The sequence below is a fragment of the Microcaecilia unicolor genome, chromosome 9, assembly GCF_901765095.1.
Source record: "Microcaecilia unicolor chromosome 9, aMicUni1.1, whole genome shotgun sequence".
In the NCBI taxonomy this organism is placed as follows: domain Eukaryota; kingdom Metazoa; phylum Chordata; class Amphibia; order Gymnophiona; family Siphonopidae; genus Microcaecilia; species Microcaecilia unicolor.
Genome location: NC_044039.1, coordinates 105,469,694 through 105,488,670, shown reverse-complemented (window position 1 = coordinate 105,488,670; position 18,977 = coordinate 105,469,694). Strand labels below are relative to the sequence as shown.

Sequence of the window (18,977 nt, the reverse complement as noted above, 5' to 3'; positions counted from 1 at the left end):
TTGAGTCCTATCACTGTCTTGCGGTGATTTTTTTTTCCCCCATTATTGCCTTTAGTTAGATTTTTCTATTGTTTTTTTTGTAGTTTATTTCATATTGGGCTCCTGATTAGGATATTTTTTACCGAATCATTTATTTATTTATTAAAAACTTTTTGTTCTGCATAATTCACTGTTGTAGGTGGATTACAAGTTTACTTACATAAAACACATTACAAATTATACACTACATATCAAACATATAAATGGCAAGAGGCGTACTCACTCGCAAATGCGCAGTAGAGACCCTCTCTGTCCCGCCCCCGTGTCAATATGTGATGACGGGGGCGTGACAGAGAGGGAACCTGCGCACCTGCGAGTGAGAGCCACCGCTCCACCCCCCCCCCCCCCTAGGGTTGCCGTTACTGCTCCCTCCACCCACCCGGAGTTGCCGCCGCCACCCACCCTCCACCCGGCCCGGGTACCTGGCTTCACTATTCAAACCGCCGGAACGCAGCACACAGCTCATCTGAGCTGCCGTTGGCCTTCCTTACCTGCCTCCTGCCCTCGCCGACGTTACGTCACACGAGGGCGGAACACACGCAGAGAAGAAGGAAGGCCGACGGCAGCTCAGATGAGCTGTGTGCTGCGTTCCAGCGGTTTGAATAGTGAAGCCAGGTACCTGGGCCGGGTGGAGGGCTGGCGGAGGGGACTCCGGGGGGGGGGGGGGGGGCGCGGCGACCTATCTTGGGGGGGGCTTTCAACCCCCCCCCCTTCCTTACTAGCCCGTTTTTACGGGCTCAACGGCTAGTAGATTATAAACAAACACAATCCACCTGTGATGTCTCTTTCACCTACTATACAAACATTACTGCAGATAGTACTTTCTCATATGAACAAGCTAGAATTGCCCATATGCTTGAACAAATAACAATGTCTTAAGTTTTCTGTCCTTAAAATCTCTCAAAACTTTAATTTCTCTGAATCGTTTTGGGATTTTATTCCACAGCATTGGACCCACAACATAGAAGATTCATCTTCTATGCTCCTCCAATTTAATCATGTGTTAAGATGCTACTTGAACAAGCATTGTTTGTCAGATCTTAATGGCTGTTTAGGCTAGTACAAATACATGTTCAATGTCAGTACAAGGAACACAAGTTTATGCAAAAATTTGAACATTAGACATAAAGCTTTAAATTTAATTCTTTGTGCAACTGGTAACCAGTGTAACTCTTGTAAGACTGGAGTAATATGTTCAAATCTAGATTTCCCTACCAACATTCTTGCAACTGCGGTTTGTGTCGCTTGTAAGAATTGCCACTGATTCTTTTTTAGACCAGTCATTAAACCGTTAACAGTAGTTGAAATGTGGAGTAACAATATTCTGAATAACTTTCCTAAAATTATCTTGTTTTAGAAAAGTTTTCAGTCTTCTCAATACTTGTAATTTCCAGAAAATATCTGTAATCACTTTCTGTACATGCCATTTCAAGTTCAAAGCAGAGTATTATTATTCCGAAATTTCGAATCTTCCGCAAAATCTTAATTGTAACAGATTTGTATACAAATTGTGATGGCATATCACTACTCTGTTTGCTGGATAACAAAATAATCTGTGTTTTTGCTACATTTAATTTTAAGTGATTATTCTTCATCCAAATCTGAATGGATTTTAAATAGGATCTTAACTTGACAAAGGTAGCATCCATGGTAGCTTCTAGAGGTACAAGAAATTGTATATCATCTGCTATTTTTCCAGATGACATCCCAAAAGAAAGCCCTCAGCAGCTTTAAGAAGAGCACCAGGTGCAACAGGACCATATGTGTAACAGATACTCATAATTCGTGCCTGCACTACTTAAGGCCTGACTGTGATCCTTCTCATTGTAAACTAGTAAGAGAGGGATTCATGGCATCAATTTCAGCATCAGAGCCATTGGTCTCCGTTGATCCCGAAGCTGCAATGGATACTGTGAATGCATTGACATCGAGAGTACCTCGATCATGCCTCAACATCAGTAGAGGCTATTGAGACCCATCATTGTCTGAGTCCCACCCAAGTAAAGAGGAAGGATGTGTCCTTTTCTTCATTGGTGCCAAGGTATCGCAGTGCCAGGTGAGGGCTGCTGCACATCAGCATTGCACCACAGTGCATGGTGCTGAGAGCACCTGAGTTTATACCTGCTTATCCTCCCTTGCATTAGAAGGGGTGCAACATTCTCCAAGGTCCCGAGAACCTGTTTCCCATACTCTTCAGATGATTCAGGAGGATGTGGCTACCCCTACTTCAATTCTCCACCCCACCCCTTGCAGAAGGCAGTGACAAACAATACCTGTTAAATACTGAAGAACATACAGATGAGAATGCAGGGAGATCCCCACCCCTTGAAGTGTGTATTAGCAAGCACATCAATTTGATGTAGAGAGTCAGAAGACTCCCAAAATCGAGATGCAGCAGCTTCGTCGCTGTTCCATGGTAGTTCAGCCTGCGCTCAAAACGGGCCAAACGTTCCAAGACTTCTGTATGTCCACTGGGAGAGAACCTTGGACATTGGAGTCTTAAAGGAGGAAGTTTTTTCAGAATGCTGTGCTCACATCCTGTATAGTCTAACAGATGTTCATGGGCATGTACTTGTGAGAGATTGTGCACATTGTGTTGGAATTTGCTGATTCTTCTTCAGGCCCACAGACTCTGTTCGCTAATGGGCAAAAAGAAGCAGCATAGAAGGTCTCCCTACCTATGACAGAGGGATGTATTTTTTAAATTAAAAATTGCGAGACAACTGAAAGGATTATTGAACCAGGATAATTTACGTTTGGTGGTGCAGAGTGTGATCTCATTATGTTTTGATTACGACAATTGACTGTTAACAGATATTAGCAGAAATCAACTTTTGCAAGTGGTCGTAGATGCGATAGTGAGAGTGTTAGGAGAATGTAAGCGGTATGAACATATTACACCTGTGCTAAAGCAGCTATATTGGTTGCCAATAGATTACAGATCAAAATGTAAAATTTCGTATCTGATTTTTAAGATATTGCCCAATCGCATATCAGCTAAAAGCCGCTTGTTTATCAGCCAAGGAGGCCAAGTTTTAAAACTTATTTGTTTAGACAGGCATATGAAGGAGTGTAATATTAGGAGATAAAGATCTTTTATGGAGGAATTGTGGAGGGAGATAATGTTGTAGTATAAATGAGTAAGATATTTAGTATATGTTTTGTTTGTGCATATATATACAGTGGGGGAAATAAGTATTTGATCCCTTGCTGATTTTGTAAGTTTGCCCACTGACAAAGACATGAGCAGCCCATAATTGAAGGGTAGGTTATTGGTAACAGTGAGAGATAGCACATCACAAATTAAATCCGGAAAATCACATTGTGGAAAGTATATGAATTTATTTGCATTCTGCAGAGGGAAATAAGTATTTGATCCCCCACCAACCAGTAAGAGATCTGGCCCCTACAGACCAGGTAGATGCTCCAAATCAACTCGTTACCTGCATGACAGACAGCTGTCGGCAATGGTCACCTGTATGAAAGACACCTGTCCACAGACTCAGTGAATCAGTCAGACTCTAACCTCTACAAAATGGCCAAGAGCAAGGAGCTGTCTAAGGATGTCAGGGACAAGATCATACACCTGCACAAGGCTGGAATGGGCTACAAAACCATCAGTAAGACGCTGGGCGAGAAGGAGACAACTGTTGGTGCCATAGTAAGAAAATGGAAGAAGTACAAAATGACTGTCAATCGACAAAGATCTGGGGCTCCACGCAAAATCTCACCTCGTGGGGTATCCTTGATCATGAGGAAGGTTAGAAATCAGCCTACAACTACAAGGGGGGAACTTGTCAATGATCTCAAGGCAGCTGGGACCACTGTCACCACGAAAACCATTGGTAACACATTACGACATAACGGATTGCAATCCTGCAGTGCCCGCAAGGTCCCCCTGCTCCGGAAGGCACATGTGACGGCCCGTCTGAAGTTTGCCAGTGAACACCTGGATGATGCCGAGAGTGATTGGGAGAAGGTGCTGTGGTCAGATGAGACAAAAATTGAGCTCTTTGGCATGAACTCAACTCGCCGTGTTTGGAGGAAGAGAAATGCTGCCTATGACCCAAAGAACACCATCCCCACTGTCAAGCATGGAGGTGGAAATGTTATGTTTTGGGGGTGTTTCTCTGCTAAGGGCACAGGACTACTTCACCGCATCAATGGGAGAATGGATGGGGCCATGTACCGTACAATTCTGAGTGACAACCTCCTTCCCTCCGCCAGGGCCTTAAAAATGGGTCGTGGCTGGGTCTTCCAGCACGACAATGACCCAAAACATACAGCCAAGGCAACAAAGGAGTGGCTCAGGAAGAAGCACATTAGGGTCATGGAGTGGCCTAGCCAGTCACCAGACCTTAATCCCATTGAAAACTTATGGAGGGAGCTGAAGCTGCGAGTTGCCAAGCGACAGCCCAGAACTCTTAATGATTTAGAGATGATCTGCAAAGAGGAGCGGACCAAAATTCCTCCTGACATGTGTGCAAACCTCATCATCAACTACAGAAGACGTCTGACCGCTGTGCTTGCCAACAAGGGTATTGCCACCAAGTATTAGGTCTTGTTTGCCAGAGGGATTAAATACTTATTTCCCTCTGCAGAATGCAAATAAATTCATATACTTTCCACAATGTGATTTTCCGGATTTAATTTGTGATGTGCTATCTCTCATTGTTACCAATAACCTACCCTTCAATTATGGGCTGCTCATGTCTTTGTCAGTGGGCAAACTTACAAAATCAGCAAGGGATCAAATACTTATTTCCCCCACTGTATATTATATACTATATAAGATTATTATGTTTGTTGATGGTGTAATCCGCCTAGAATACTGGCAATAGAGTAGAATATAATTTTTTTAATAAATAGTCTGTGCAATCTAAGATTTTTTTTTATCCGACATAGAGAACTTCTCTGCAGTGGGTATTGCCCGGCATCAAACCTAAATTACAATGCACAGGAAATACTGCTACCTTGATTAAGCATCATAGTGACTCTTAAAATGGTTTCCAGGTTATCTTCCAACCAAAACTGCTTCTGGTAGGAGAGAGACTTGTAAACTGCTGGCCCCTTATAATTTCCGATTGTTGGGTTTTATAGATCATATAGCTCAGATACTATCTTTGTCTATTTGTACTCCCTCCAAATTGCCTACTGAGTATATCATGGTCAAGCTCTCAGCATCAGAATATACTGACAAAGGAACTCTTTCCATTTAGAAATCTATGCTCCACCAGAGGAAAGATGGAAGTTATTTTATTCCAAATATTTCCTGATCACAAAAAAGATAGGTCCAGAAAGGGATGGAATCCCAAGGGTCCTGAGCAGATTATTTATGTACTCAGAGAAAAGATCAGAATGATTTTCCTAGGCACCCTTATTCCAGTCCTCCAAAATGTCTCTGGACTTAAAGGATGCTTACACTTACATAGAGATTCTTCCTATGTTTGGGATGTTATACTATTTGTCATAGGAAAACACCTCTTCCAGTGCCACATTCTACCTTGTAGCCCTATGTCATCTTCTCAGATATTCACAAAGTGCCTAGTAGTTATAACTGTGTACCTGTGCAGACTAGGAATGCACATGTTTCCCTATTTGAATGATTGGCTAATCAAGAGGAGATCTCTGGAATGGGTATAAAGATCAATGTGCACAATATGTTTAATGTTCGTAATGGAAGAAATCCAAATGAGTCAGCAGGTATCAACATGACAGATGTTGAGGATGAGTGACATGGCTTTAACATTTCATGTAACACCTCTGGCGTATCTCAGTTTGAGACAGATTCAGTGGGCCTTCAGTACTCAGGGGATACAGGCCACTGGAAAGTTCCAGGATGTAATTTTGTCATTGGGACTCACTCTTTTGGTGGAGATCAAGCTGGCAAAAGGTGCCCCACTGCAGCTCCTTGTGACTGGGAGCAAGTCACTTAACCCTCCATTGCCCATGGTACAAATAAGTACCTGTATATACTATGTAAACCGCTTTGAATGTAGTTGCAAAATACCACAGAAAGGCGGTATATCAAGTCCCATTTCCCTTTCCACATTTCTCCAATTCATGCAGCATTAATATAGGTGCATCCAAACTGATCTGGGGACCCCAATTAGATAGGCTTCATATTTCAGGGGTGTGGTCTTCCCAGAAGAAACTCCCATCAGATAGATTTCCTGAAATTGAGAGCAATGTAGAATGCTGTAAAGGCATTCAAGGATTGGGTGGCCAACAACATTTTTTATCAGTCAAGCTATATACTATATCAACAAGCAGGGAAGACCAGGATCCTACCTCCTCTGTTGGGAGACTGTCGGGATGTGGAACTGGGCCATCTCACATGGTGACGTTTGGAGCTACTCATTTGTAACCTCTCGGAACAGACTGTTGTTGTGCTGAATTACAATTTCTACATTTTGAGCCACAATTCATGCATCTTGTATTGCTTGAATTGACCCCTGAGGCAGGCGTTAGTCACTCCGAAACATGGCCCATGGATTGCTTGTGTTGTGTACTTTGACCCTCTTCGTTGTATGCTGCTTTAAACATCTAGATGCAGGCATTTACACCAGCTACAGGACTGGTGTAAGTGATCTTGCCTTAATATGTGCCCACTTTCTGGCCATTCACACTAATATCTATAAGGAAAGGTAAGGCACCTACTAAAATAGGCTTAAAATGAGAACCATAGCCAGCACCTATGATGGAATTACCTTCATGGTGACTAAAGTTGAGTAACATTTCCAGGTTTTTAAGAATTCTTAATGTTAGAGAAAAAAAAAAGGGTCCAATGAATAATGTCCAAGACTCAGTTATAAAATGTTATCTTATTTGCACTTGTATCACAGTGGAGCCTTGAAATGCTTATCCTTTGCTTCAGTCTTGTGGTCATTTGCGTAGTTGTTTGGTCACTATTCCTCCAGACAGAAGACTTAGAAAAACTGAGGTTTGAAAAGCTTTACTAGGATTTTAACAGGGTTGGTCCTTGATTTACATAGTATCTATTGGACTAAAGGTCCTTGTATCCAAGACTAGTGAGTGCAAGATGGTAAAATTGGTGTACAGGGTTACGCTGAGATTTGTAGTTCATGCTAAAAAAACAAAACAAGATTAACATGCAGTTTTTCTTTCACAATGAAAGTAAAATCATTCATCAAATCTTTTTCTTTGCCCTTGTCCACTGCTCCTGCTAATCATTGAGCTGCATTACTTTTATCTCATTCATTTTCTATCAGTCACTGAACCCGGACATGCTAGAGAGGGTCTGCAGTGCTACAGTGTGTCACAAATAGAGCTTTAAAGTTGACTGAAGGAAGGGAGGAAAATAGATGAGAGAGACTGAAGCTAATGGAAGGATGACAATGTGGGAAGATTCAGAATGGACTGCAAACAGAGATACACTGGTAGTAAAAAAAAAAACCCAAAAACATTTGTTTCAGAGAATTTTTCATGAAAGTCTAGACTGCACATTTTTTGAGATGTCTGATGTGGTCTTGTAATTTGTTGGTGGCATGGGGCTGCAGATAATTCATTACATTGTAGTTATGTAGTAATCAGGTAATCTATATTGCATTACAGGAGCCATTGGCACTGGCAAGTGGAGCCTTACCAGACTGGTGTGAGCAGTTAACCAGTAAATGTCCTTTCCTAATTCCCTTTGAAACGAGACATCTTTACTTTACTTGCACAGCATTTGGAGCCTCAAGGTGAGACCCAGCTAGCTGTACCTTTTCATAATGGGTACAAAAGTTCTTTCTCATTTGTTGTCCTGTAAAAAATTCTAATTGCCTACTATCATTGTAAATAACAGATAATAATGTGAGCTAATGGCAGAATGAGTTTTGGAGCATAAAATATTGGTTTTATGTAGAGTTAATACTTATTCAATTCTCTTTGTATTAAACTGATGTGGCTCTTCTATAAATATACTGCATAGCGCCACAATGATTCCCTTATCTGCCATTTGGAGTAGAAATAGGGAATGTGATTCTTGCACACTCAACAAATTAGCAGCATGGTTGGATTTTTGCAAATCAAAGTAGAATTGGTCTAGGCACACCACAGATTGACTTAGCAATGTTTGGAATGTGTTATATTTCCCAGAGCAATTGTATGGCTGCAGAACAGACGTGAGGCCACAGTAGAAAGGACGAGAACGACGAGTGCTGTAAGACGAGATGATCCTGGCGAGTTCCGAGTGGGCCGCCTGAAACATGAGAGGGTGAAAGTTCCAAGGGGTGAATCCTTGATGGAATGGGCAGAGAATGTCATGCAGATTCATGCTGACAGGAAGTCTGTACTTGAGGTATAACTTTTTAAAAATTACCTTTCAATCTTATTGGGTAACATATCATCCAAAACATCCATCTGAACTCTAGATAAAGTAGCTAGGCATCTACTAGGGATTTCCTATTCAACTCCGTGACAAAACCTAGTACAAAGCTTCTGTTAAGGAATTTAAACTTGGAGTGTTGAATTTGACTTGTTAAGTTATTTAAGGAGGTTAGCTGTGTAATAATAATTAGACAGTTGAACACACGTTATGACTTGCAGATTATATCTTTCTTTCTTAAAATCATTTCTTTTATGCTTGCGTTGCAGCCTGAAAGAAATATGAAGAGCAAAAGAAAACTTAGTTTTTTGTATATTGTGCAGTTTATCAAAACTATACATAAGCATCAGTAATATTAGTGCCTTTGAGATGATAGTTTTAAATTTAAGGCACAAATAAAAGTGGGCATGTTAGCAAGAGAATCAGAAACTATACTTTCGTTAAATTTTGATCATCATCTTCAGTCGCACCAGGCCTCCCTCCAGCTCATGTGACCCATTGACTGCTGCCTGTACCAGGCTTCCTGCCAATCCACATGGCAAATTTGCTTGGCCTCCGTACAGGCCGCACATCTGCTGAAATCATGTAAGCATAAGTGTCAGAGGGAACTGATATATATAGATATAAATAGGATCTTGGATGGTTCAAACTTAGGGTCTTGTTTATTAAGCCGCGCTGTAGACATACTAGCATTTTTAGCATGCACTAATGCTAGAGACACTCATATATTCCTATGGGTGTCCCTAGCGTTAGCTCATGCTAACAATGCTAGCACACCTTAGTAAACAGGCTATTCTCCGAGGACAAGCAGGCTGCTTGTTCTCACTGATGGGGTGACGTCCACGGCAGCCCCTCCAATCGGAAACTTCACTAGCAAAGTCCTTTGCTAGCCCTCGCGCGCCCGCGCGCACCGCGCATGCGCGGCCGTCTTCCCGCCCGAAACCGGCTCGAGCCGGCCAGTCTTCTTTTGTCCGCACTCGGTACGGTCGTGTTTTCGCCGTGTCGAGCCCCGGAAAGTCGACCTCGCGCGTCCAATTTGTTTGAACGTGTTTTTTTCCTTCGGGAAAGCTTTGTCCTAGTCGGGAAGTGCTCCGGAAACCCCCCCGCCGGGTTTCGTGTAAATCCTCCCCGTACTTCCAGCTTTTTTGCCCCGGTAAGTTTTCTTTCGTCGTCGGGGTAGGCCTTTTTTCGGCCTCGGTCGAGATTTTTTCTCCCTCTAAATTTGGTGCTTCGAATTTCGCCATTTCGGCTTTTGATTTCGCCGGCGTGATTTTTCCGCCCATGACATCGAAGCCTTCCAGCGGCTTCAAGAAGTGCACCCAGTGCGCCCGGGTTATCTCGCTCACTGATCGACACTCGTCGTGTCTTCAGTGTCTGGGGGCCGAGCACCGCCCTCAGAACTGCAGTCTGTGTTCCCTGCTTCAAAGGCGGACTCAGGTAGCGAGACTAGCCCAGTGGAACGTGTTGTTCTCGGGCTCTTCGTCGGCATCGGCACCGGGATCTTCGAGTGCATCGACGTCGTCAGCGTCCAGACCATCTTCCTCGGCCGCCCCTGCATCGAGTGCATCGAGGCATCGGGCCTCTGCATCGGCGCCGAGACATCGGATAGCTGCATCGACGTCGGTGGTACCAGGACCTCGTCTGCTGATGTCGTCGGACGGTGGTGCATCGGGTGGAGTGCAGGTGAGGGCTGTCCATTCCCCTGCTGGTGGCGGTGAGCCCTCGGGTGGGTCTCCGCCTACCCTGAGGGCTCCTGCGGTACAGCCCCCCCGAGATCGACCTTCTTCAGTCTCGGCCCCGAGGAAGCGACGGGTGGATTCGACGTCCTCCTCGTCGGTGCCGGGGAGCTCCGGTGACATGCTTCGGAAGAAATCGAAGAAGCATCGACACCGGTCTCCTCCCCGTGTCGGCACCGAGAGCTCTGGGTCGCCGAGGGATTCGGCACCCAGCAGGCATCGGCACCGAGAGGACCGCTCACCCTCTGTTCAGGAGGTGTCGATGCGCTCCGCTCTGGACAGCCCGGAACAGCCTCCACGCCCGGAACAGGTACTGACGTCGACGCCTGCATCGACCTCTCAGCCTTTCTCTGCAGCCGCTCTAAACGAGAGCCTCCGGGCCGTTCTCCCAGAGATTCTGGGAGAGCTGTTGCGCCCTACCCCTCCGGTACCGGCGGTGCTTGCGCCACCGGTACCGTCGAGCGTGGCGCCGGCTGGCCCATCGCCCAGGTTGAGGTCCCCGACGTCGGTACCCGCGTGCGGTACCGACCGCGGCCACCTCCCAGGAAGGCTCCCCGACTACGTCGGCGGAGGGAGCTTCGCCGATGCGGGCGAGGGAGTCTACCTCTCGACGCCCCCATCGTGGACAGGGTTCCACGGAGTCGAGCAGGGCGAGGTTGCAGACACAGGTCCGTGAACTTGTGTCTGACACCGAGGGTGAGGCCTCGTGGAGGAAGAGGAAGATCCCAGATATTTCTCTGACGAGGAGTCTGGGGGTCTTCCGTCTGATCCCACTCCCTCTCCTGAGAGACAGCTTTCTCCTCCCGAGAGTCTGTCTTTTGCCTCCTTTGTCCGGGAGATGTCTACGGCCATCCCCTTCCCGGTGGTTGTGGAGGACGAGCCCAGGGCTGAAATGTTTGAGCTCCTGGACTATCCTTCTCCACCTAAGGAAGCGTCCACTGTTCCCTTGCACCATGTCCTGAAGAAGACATTGCTTGCGAACTGGACCAAACCATTAACTAATCCCCACATTCCCAAGAAGATCGAGTCCCAGTACCGGATCCATGGGGACCCAGAGCTGATGCGCACTCAGTTGCCTCATGACTCTGGAGTTGTGGATTTGGCCCTAAAGAAGGCTAAGAGTTCTAGGGAACATGCTTCGGCGCCCCCGGGCAAGGACGCTAGAACCTTAGACTCCTTTGGGAGGAAGGCCTACCATTCCTCTATGCTCGTGTCCAAGATCCAGTCTTACCAGCTCTACACGAGCATACACATGCGGAATAATGTGCGGCAGTTGGCGGGCTTGGTTGATGCTCTTCCCCCTGAGCAAGCCAAGCCTTTTCAGGAGGTGGTCAGGCAGCTGAAGGCGTGCAGAAAATTCCTGGCCAGAGGAGTTTATGACACTTTTGATGTTGCGTCCAGGGCCGCTGCTCAAGGTGTGGTGATGCGCAGGCTCTCATGGCTGCATGCCGCCGACCTGGAGAATAGAGTCCAGCAGCGGATTACGGACTTGCCTTGCCGTGCGGATAACATTTTTGGCGAAAAAGTCGAGCAGGTGGTAGAGTCTCTCCACCAGCGGGACACCGCATTCGACAAGTTCGCCCGCCGGCAGCCTTCAGCTTCTACCTCTACAGGTAGACGATTTTTCGGGGGAAGGAAGACTGTTCCCTATACTTCTGGCAAGCGTAGGTACAATCCTCCTTCCCGACAGCCTGCGGCCCAGGCTAAGCCCCAGCGCGCTCGCTCTCGTCAGCAGCGTGCGAATCAGCAAGGCCCCGCGGCTCCCCAGCAAAAGCAAGGGGCGAGCTTTTGACTGGCTCCAGCAGAGCATAGCCGACATCCAAGTGTCAGTGCCGGGCGACCTGCCTGTCGGAGGGAGGTTGAAAGCTTTTCACCAAAGGTGGCCTCTTATAACCTCCGATCAGTGGGTTCTCCAAATAGTCCGGCAAGGATACACCCTCAAATTGGCCTCTCAACCTCCAAATTGTCCACCGGGAGCTCAGTCCTACAGCTTCCAGCACAAGCAGGTACTTGCAGAGGAACTCTCCGCCCTTCTCAGCGCCAATGCGGTCGAGCCCGTGCCATCCGGGCAAGAAGGGCTGGGGTTCTATTCCAGGTACTTCCTTGTGGAAAAGAAAACAGGGGGGATGCGTCCCATCCTAGACCTAAGGGCCCTGAACAAATATCTCGTAAAAGAAAAGTTCAGGATGCTTTCCCTGGGCACCCTTCTCCCCATGATTCAGCAAAACGATTGGCTATGCTCTCTGGACTTGAAGGATGCCTACACACACATCCCGATACTGCCAGCTCACAGACAGTATCTGCGATTTCAGCTGGGCGCACGCCACTTCCAGTACTGTGTGCTACCCTTTGGGCTCGCCTCTGCGCCCAGGGTGTTCACAAAGTGCCTAGCTGTGGTAGCAGCGGCGCTTCGCAGGCTGGGGGTGCACGTGTTCCCATATCTCGACGATTGGCTGGTGAAGAACACATCCGAGGCAGGAGCCCTGCAGTCCATGCAGATGACTATTCGCCTCCTGGAGCTACTGGGGTTTGTGATAAATTACCCAAAGTCCCATCTTCTCCCAGTGCAGAAACTCGAATTCATCGGAGCCCTGCTGGATTCTCGGACGGCTCGCGCCTATCTCCCAGAGGCGAGGGCCAACAACTTGTTGTCCCTCGTCTCGCGGGTGCGAGCGTCCCAGCAGATCACAGCTCGGCAGATGTTGAGATTGCTGGGCCACATGGCCTCCACAGTTCATGTGACTCCCATGGCCCGCCTTCACATGAGATCTGCTCAATGGACCCTAGCCTCCCAGTGGTATCAGGCCGCCGGGGGTCTAGAGGACGTGATCCACCTGTCCACGAGTTTTCTCGAATCCCTGTATTGGTGGACGATTTGCTCCAATTTGACTCTGGGACGTCCCTTCCAAATTCCTCAGCCTCAAAAAGTGCTGACCACGGATGCGTCTCTCCTGGGATGGGGAGCTCATGTCGATGGGCTTCACACCCAAGGAAGGTGGTCCCTCCAAGAAAGCGATCTACAGATCAATCTTCTGGAGTTGCGAGCGATCTGGAACGCTCTGAAGGCTTTCAGAGATCGGCTGTCCCACCAAATTATCCAAATTCAGACAGACAATCAGGTTGCCATGTACTATGTCAACAAGCAGGGGGGCACCGGATCTCGCCCCCTGTGTCAGGAAGCCGTCAGCATGTGGCTCTGGGCTCGCCGTCAAGGCATGGTGCTCCAAGCCACATATCTGGCAGGCGTAAACAACAGTCTGGCCGACAGGTTGAGCAGGATTATGCAACCTCACGAGTGGTCGCTCAATTCCCGTGTGGTGCGACAGATCTTCCGGGCGTGGGGCACCCCCCTGGTAGATCTCTTCGCATCTCAAGTGAACCACAAGGTCCCTCAGTTCTGTTCCAGGCTTCAGGCCCACGGCAGACTGGCGTCGGATGCCTTCCTCCTGGATTGGGGGGAAGGTCTGCTGTATGCTTATCCTCCCATTCCTCTGGTGGGGAAGACTTTGTTGAAACTCAAGCAAGACCGAGGCACCATGATTCTGATTGCTCCCTTTTGGCCGCGTCAGATCTGGTTCCCTCTTCTTCTGGAGTTATCCTCCGAAGAACCGTGGAGATTGGAGTGTTTTCCGACCCTCATCACGCAGGACGAAGGGGCTCTGCTGCATCCCAACCTCCAGTCCCTGGCTCTCACGGCCTGGATGTTGAGGGCGTAGACTTTGCCTCTTTGGGTCTGCCAGAGGGTGTCTCCCGCATCTTGCTTGCTTCCAGGAAAGACTCCACTAAGAGAAGTTACTTCTTTCATTGGAGGAGGTTTGCCGTCTGGTGTGACAGCAAGGCCCTAGATCCTCGCTCTTGTCCTACACAGACCCTGCTTGAATACCTTCTCCACTTGTCGGAGTCTGGTCTGAAGACCAACTCCGTAAGGGTTCACCTTAGTGCAATCAGTGCATACCATTACCAAGTGGAAGGTAAGCCGATCTCAGGACAGCCTTTAGTTGTTCGCTTCATGAGAGGTTTGCTTTTGTCAAAGCCCCCTGTCAAGCCTCCTACAGTGTCATGGGATCTCAATGTCGTTCTCACCCAGCTGATGAAACCTCCTTTCGAGCCACTGAATTCCTGCCATCCGAAGTACTTGACCTGGAAGGTCATTTTCTTGGTGGCAGTTACCTCGGCTCGTAGAGTCAGTGAGCTTCAGGCCCTGGTAGCCCAGGCCCCTTACACCAAATTTCATCACAACAGAGTAGTCCTCCGCACTCACCCTAAGTTTCTGCCAAAGGTTGTGTCGGAGTTCCATCTGAACCAGTCAATTGTCTTGCCAACATTCTTTCCCCGTCCTCATTCCTGCCCTGCTGAACGTCAGCTGCACACATTGGACTGCAAGAGAGCATTGGCCTTCTATCTGGAGCGGACACAGCCCCACAGACAGTCCGCCCAATTGTTTGTTTCTTTTGATCCCAACAAGAGGGGAGTGGCTGTAGGGAAACGCACCATATCCAATTGGCTAGCAGATTGCATTTCCTTCACTTACGCCCAGGCTGGGCTGGCTCTTGAGGGTCATGTCACGGCTCATAATGTTAGAGCCATGGCAGCGTCGGTAGCCCACTTGAAGTCAGCCACCATGGAGGAAATTTGCAAAGCTGCGACGTGGTCATCTGTCCACACATTCACATCTCATTACTGTCTGCAGCAGGATACCCGACGTGACAGTCGGTTCGGGCAGTCAGTTCTTCAGAACCTGTTTGGGCTTTAGGATCCAACTCCACCCCCCGAGGGCCCTGTTTGTTCTGTTCCAGGCTACACTCTCAGTTAGTTGGTAAATTTTTTAGGTCAATCTCAGTTATGTCCTCGCCGTTGCGAGGCCCAATTGACCAATGTTGTTGTTTTGAGTGAGCCTGGGGGCTAGGGATACCCCATCAGTGAGAACAAGCAGCCTGCTTGTCCTCGGAGAAAGCGAATGCTACATACCTGTAGAAGGTATTCTCCGAGGACAGCAGGCTGATTGTTCTCACAAACCCGCCCGCCTCCCCTTTGGAGTTGTGTCTTCCCTTGAAGTGTATTGTCTTGCTACATACTGGACTGGCCGGCTCGAGCCGGTTTCGGGCGGGAAGACGGCCGCGCATGCGCGGTGCGCGCGGGCGCGCGAGGGCTAGCAAAGGACTTTGCTAGTGAAGTTTCCGATTGGAGGGGCTGCCGTGGACGTCACCCCATCAGTGAGAACAATCAGCCTGCTGTCCTCGGAGAATACCTTCTACAGGTATGTAGCATTCGCTTTACCTAGTGTACCCAAATGTAAAACACTGTAGATGTATATATTTCAGTTCCCAGAAAGTGGAAGTGTCAGATCCGGTCTGTTTCACAAAATGGCATAATCAGAAAAGTGCTTAAAAACTCCTTGGGTCTGTTCTTCTGTTTAGTAACTATTCCAAAGAAAGTACTTCCTGAACCAGGGGCGTAGCCAGACAACAGATTTTGGGTGGGCCTAGGCAAGAAGTGGGTGGGCACCAAATGTTTTCTCCCCCCAACCACCAAAAATATATCTCAGCTGGCAGGAAAATGCTACTTTCCACCTTGGCAATCTGAAGTAGGCATGCACTGAAAACTGAGCGTGCATAGGTGCCAGTATCATGGAGAGTAGCATTTTTGTTACCATTAGGGGGAAGTCTTCAGCTGGCAGAGCTTGAGATCCCCACCAGCTACCGTTAAACGTGTGCTACAGTTGGGTGGGCCTGAGCTCTAAGTGGCCCACCCAGGCCCACCTGTGGCTACGCCACTGTCCTGAACATCAAAAATCCTAAGATGGCTGAAGGAATTCATAATTTTTTTACATACCTTACTTAAGCCAACCCATGTTATAATCAAATGTTACATTTTCCCTCTTCCTCAGGTGGAATTTTTAGGGGAAGAAGGAACAGGTTTAGGACCAACATTGGAGTTCTATGCTTTGGTGGCTGCTGAGTTCCAGAGAACAGAGCTTGGAATCTGGTTATGTGATGATGATTTTCCAGATGATGAATCTCGTCAGGTATCTTGTGATCCTTTCATTTTGTCTCTCTTTTTATGCCATGTAACAGTGTATAGAACCACATTATCTTTTGAAGACACCCCCAAATATAGTGGAAGTTTCTATAGCAGATAACAAGTACTTAAAGGAAGGGTTAAGATAGTTGTATGTTATTTTTAATACATCCTAAAATTATTGTATTAAGGGGTCACATTTTTGGGTTGTTTGCCTGTTTTCTTTATGTAAAAAATGCTTATTACAAAGAATTGTCAATATAGTGCAAAGATTTCAGTATACAAAAGATATGAAATATATGCAAACAGAAGCAGTGATTTTGCAGTGTACAGTGGAAATATAAAAAGAACATGACATTTTTAATAGAGCAGTCATGTAAAGAGCTGTGTGGTTTTCAAAGCTTCCTGTTGGGTTGATGAGAGATCACAACTTGTAAAAATCTGTTTTCTCTGAGACCAAAAGGTCCACTGGAAATAGAGTAGCATGCTCATTTCTTAATAGGTTCGTCTTTAGTCCTAACATACCTAATAGCAGCAAGTAAAATTCTTCTATTTTTTATGCATATTTGCTTACAAAAACCCTAAAATCATAGATCAGTGTTAAGATGTTTTTTATTTTTATATTTGCATAAACTTGATATACCGCCAATGGCTGATGAATTTGTGAAATTTAAATATCTAGTTTTAAAAATACACATATTAGTGCAAGATAAGTGATTTCTTGGAGAGGTTTGTTTTTCCTTTAGATGATTATACTGTATATATTACACAGTCATTGCATTTCCATGTTGCAAGGTTTTATGTATATTTCAGAATAAAATGCTTCTTTTGTATCAGACAATTCTATAAAGTACACGTGTATGTCAGAATATGCACACGTACATCTATTCTAAAATTAAGCACTATTCTGTAAGTATACATGTATCATATAGCATGCATTTTACAGGTAGGTGTACAAATGAGCAAAGTCTGGGTGGAGCATGAGTGGGACTCACACATTACATGTAACTTACAGTATTCTATAAGGTTTAAATGAAAAAATGCCTTCACCCTCATTCATCCACAGATGGCAGCACTGACGTGCTACACGTGTTCACTTGTTCTTTAAAATCACGTCTTTCACCTCAGTTATCAAGATGTGTCTGTGTGAAGTGGCTGTTTTGTTCTTGATTGTTCACTTCATACTTCCATTTCACAAACGTCTGTATGATTTAAACAACATGCTGTGATAGAATTTCTGACTCTCAGAGGAGTCCCTCAAATTGAAATTCACCTCCACATCCAGGTTGTTTATGGTGATGATTCAGTTAATGTGATTACTGTGTCTGTGGGCCAAAAAATGTAAAAAACTGTAGACCTGGAAGGGCTGAGTTATATGATGAAAAATGAAGTGGATTACCTGTGACAGCAGTGGATGAGTCTCACATGGGAAAGATTGACACAGTCGGAGGATCACACATAGCATTGCATTGCAGCCCTGAAAAACTTTGAAAGAATGATTGAACAGAGTTTGGAAGCACAAGAAGGAAATTTTGTTGCAACATAACACTAGGCTTCACACAGCTTGAAACACCACAGAGGCAATTGTGAAGGTGGATCTGTCTTACCACTTCAAAAAGAGCTAGAGCAATAGATATCAAGAAAATTAATATAACACTGTTCCAATTTGTGTTCTGTAGTCATCACAACCAATACATAAATAATAAATGTGGACAAATGACCTCCGCTCTACTTGCAGATCACCACTGTCAATGGCGAATATATAAAGCTTTAATCATGAATAAAAAAAACCTCCACATTTCTTATTCAAAAAAAAAAAAGAGAAGGAAAATGTACCACCCCACTCCTAATCAAAATATATACAGTGCCTTAAAAAAAAAAGTAAGTAAAATACCGGTACTTAACTCGGTGAGGATCGCCTGATCAGTTGCCTACCTGATGCAAAGGTGGCGGACTTCACGCATCACCTAGATAGGATTTTGGATAGTGCTGGGGAGGAGCCAGCTGTCTTGGTTCATGTGGGTACCAATGATATAGAAAAATATGGGAGGGAGGTTCTGGAAGCCAAGTTTAAGCTCAAGTAGAAAGCTGAAATCTAGATCCTCAGGGTAGCATTTTCGGAAGTGCTCCCTGTTTCACATGCAGGAACCAAGAAGCAAGCAGAGCTCCGCAGTCTCAATGCATGGTTGAGACAATGGTGCAGGAATGAGGGATTTAGGTTTGTTAGGAATTGGGCAACATTCTGGGAAAGGGGGGAGCCTGTTTGGAAAGGATGGACTCCACCTTAACCGGAATGGAACCAGAGAGAGAGAGAGCAGTTTTTAAACTAAAAGGGCGGGGAAAGCCAACAGTTGCCCAGGAGTGCATGGTTCAGTGTTGAGTATCCTTCAAGGATACTATTGAAACAGGATCTTTCGGGAATCCCAATGGAGAGGTTTCAGTAATGGTGAAAGCCAGGAAAACAGGATGCAAATTATCCTCGTCAACTTCAAAGCAGCTTGTACATATAAGGAAAAAACACAATTTGAAGTGTCTATATACAAGTGCTAGAAGCCTAAAAAAAGAAGATGGGAGAGTTGAAGTATATAGCGCTAAACGAAGAGGTTGATATACTAGGCATCTCAGAGACCCGTTGGAAGGAGAAAAATCAATGGGACACTGTGTTTTCAGGGTACAAATTATATCACAATGATAGAGTGGATTAAATTGGAGGGGGGATTGTGCTATATGTTAAAGGGGGAATTGAGTTAATAAAATAAATATTCTACATGAAACAGCAGCTTGGAATCCTTGTGGATAGAAACTCCATGTGTGAAGGACAACAGCATACTGGTAGGGCTGTACTACCATCCACC

General features: G+C 46.0%; 1 protein-coding gene across 1 annotated transcript in view; it reads left to right on the top strand.

Moving 5' to 3' along the window:
- Nucleotides 1-18,977, top strand: part of HECTD1 (HECT domain E3 ubiquitin protein ligase 1) — a 324,415-nt gene that overhangs the window by 268,147 nt on the left and 37,291 nt on the right. Inside the window, 3 exon segments of the mRNA XM_030215386.1 lie at nucleotides 7,615-7,742; nucleotides 8,140-8,341; nucleotides 15,992-16,129. Coding sequence (XP_030071246.1) covers nucleotides 7,615-7,742; nucleotides 8,140-8,341; nucleotides 15,992-16,129 — 468 coding nt within the window.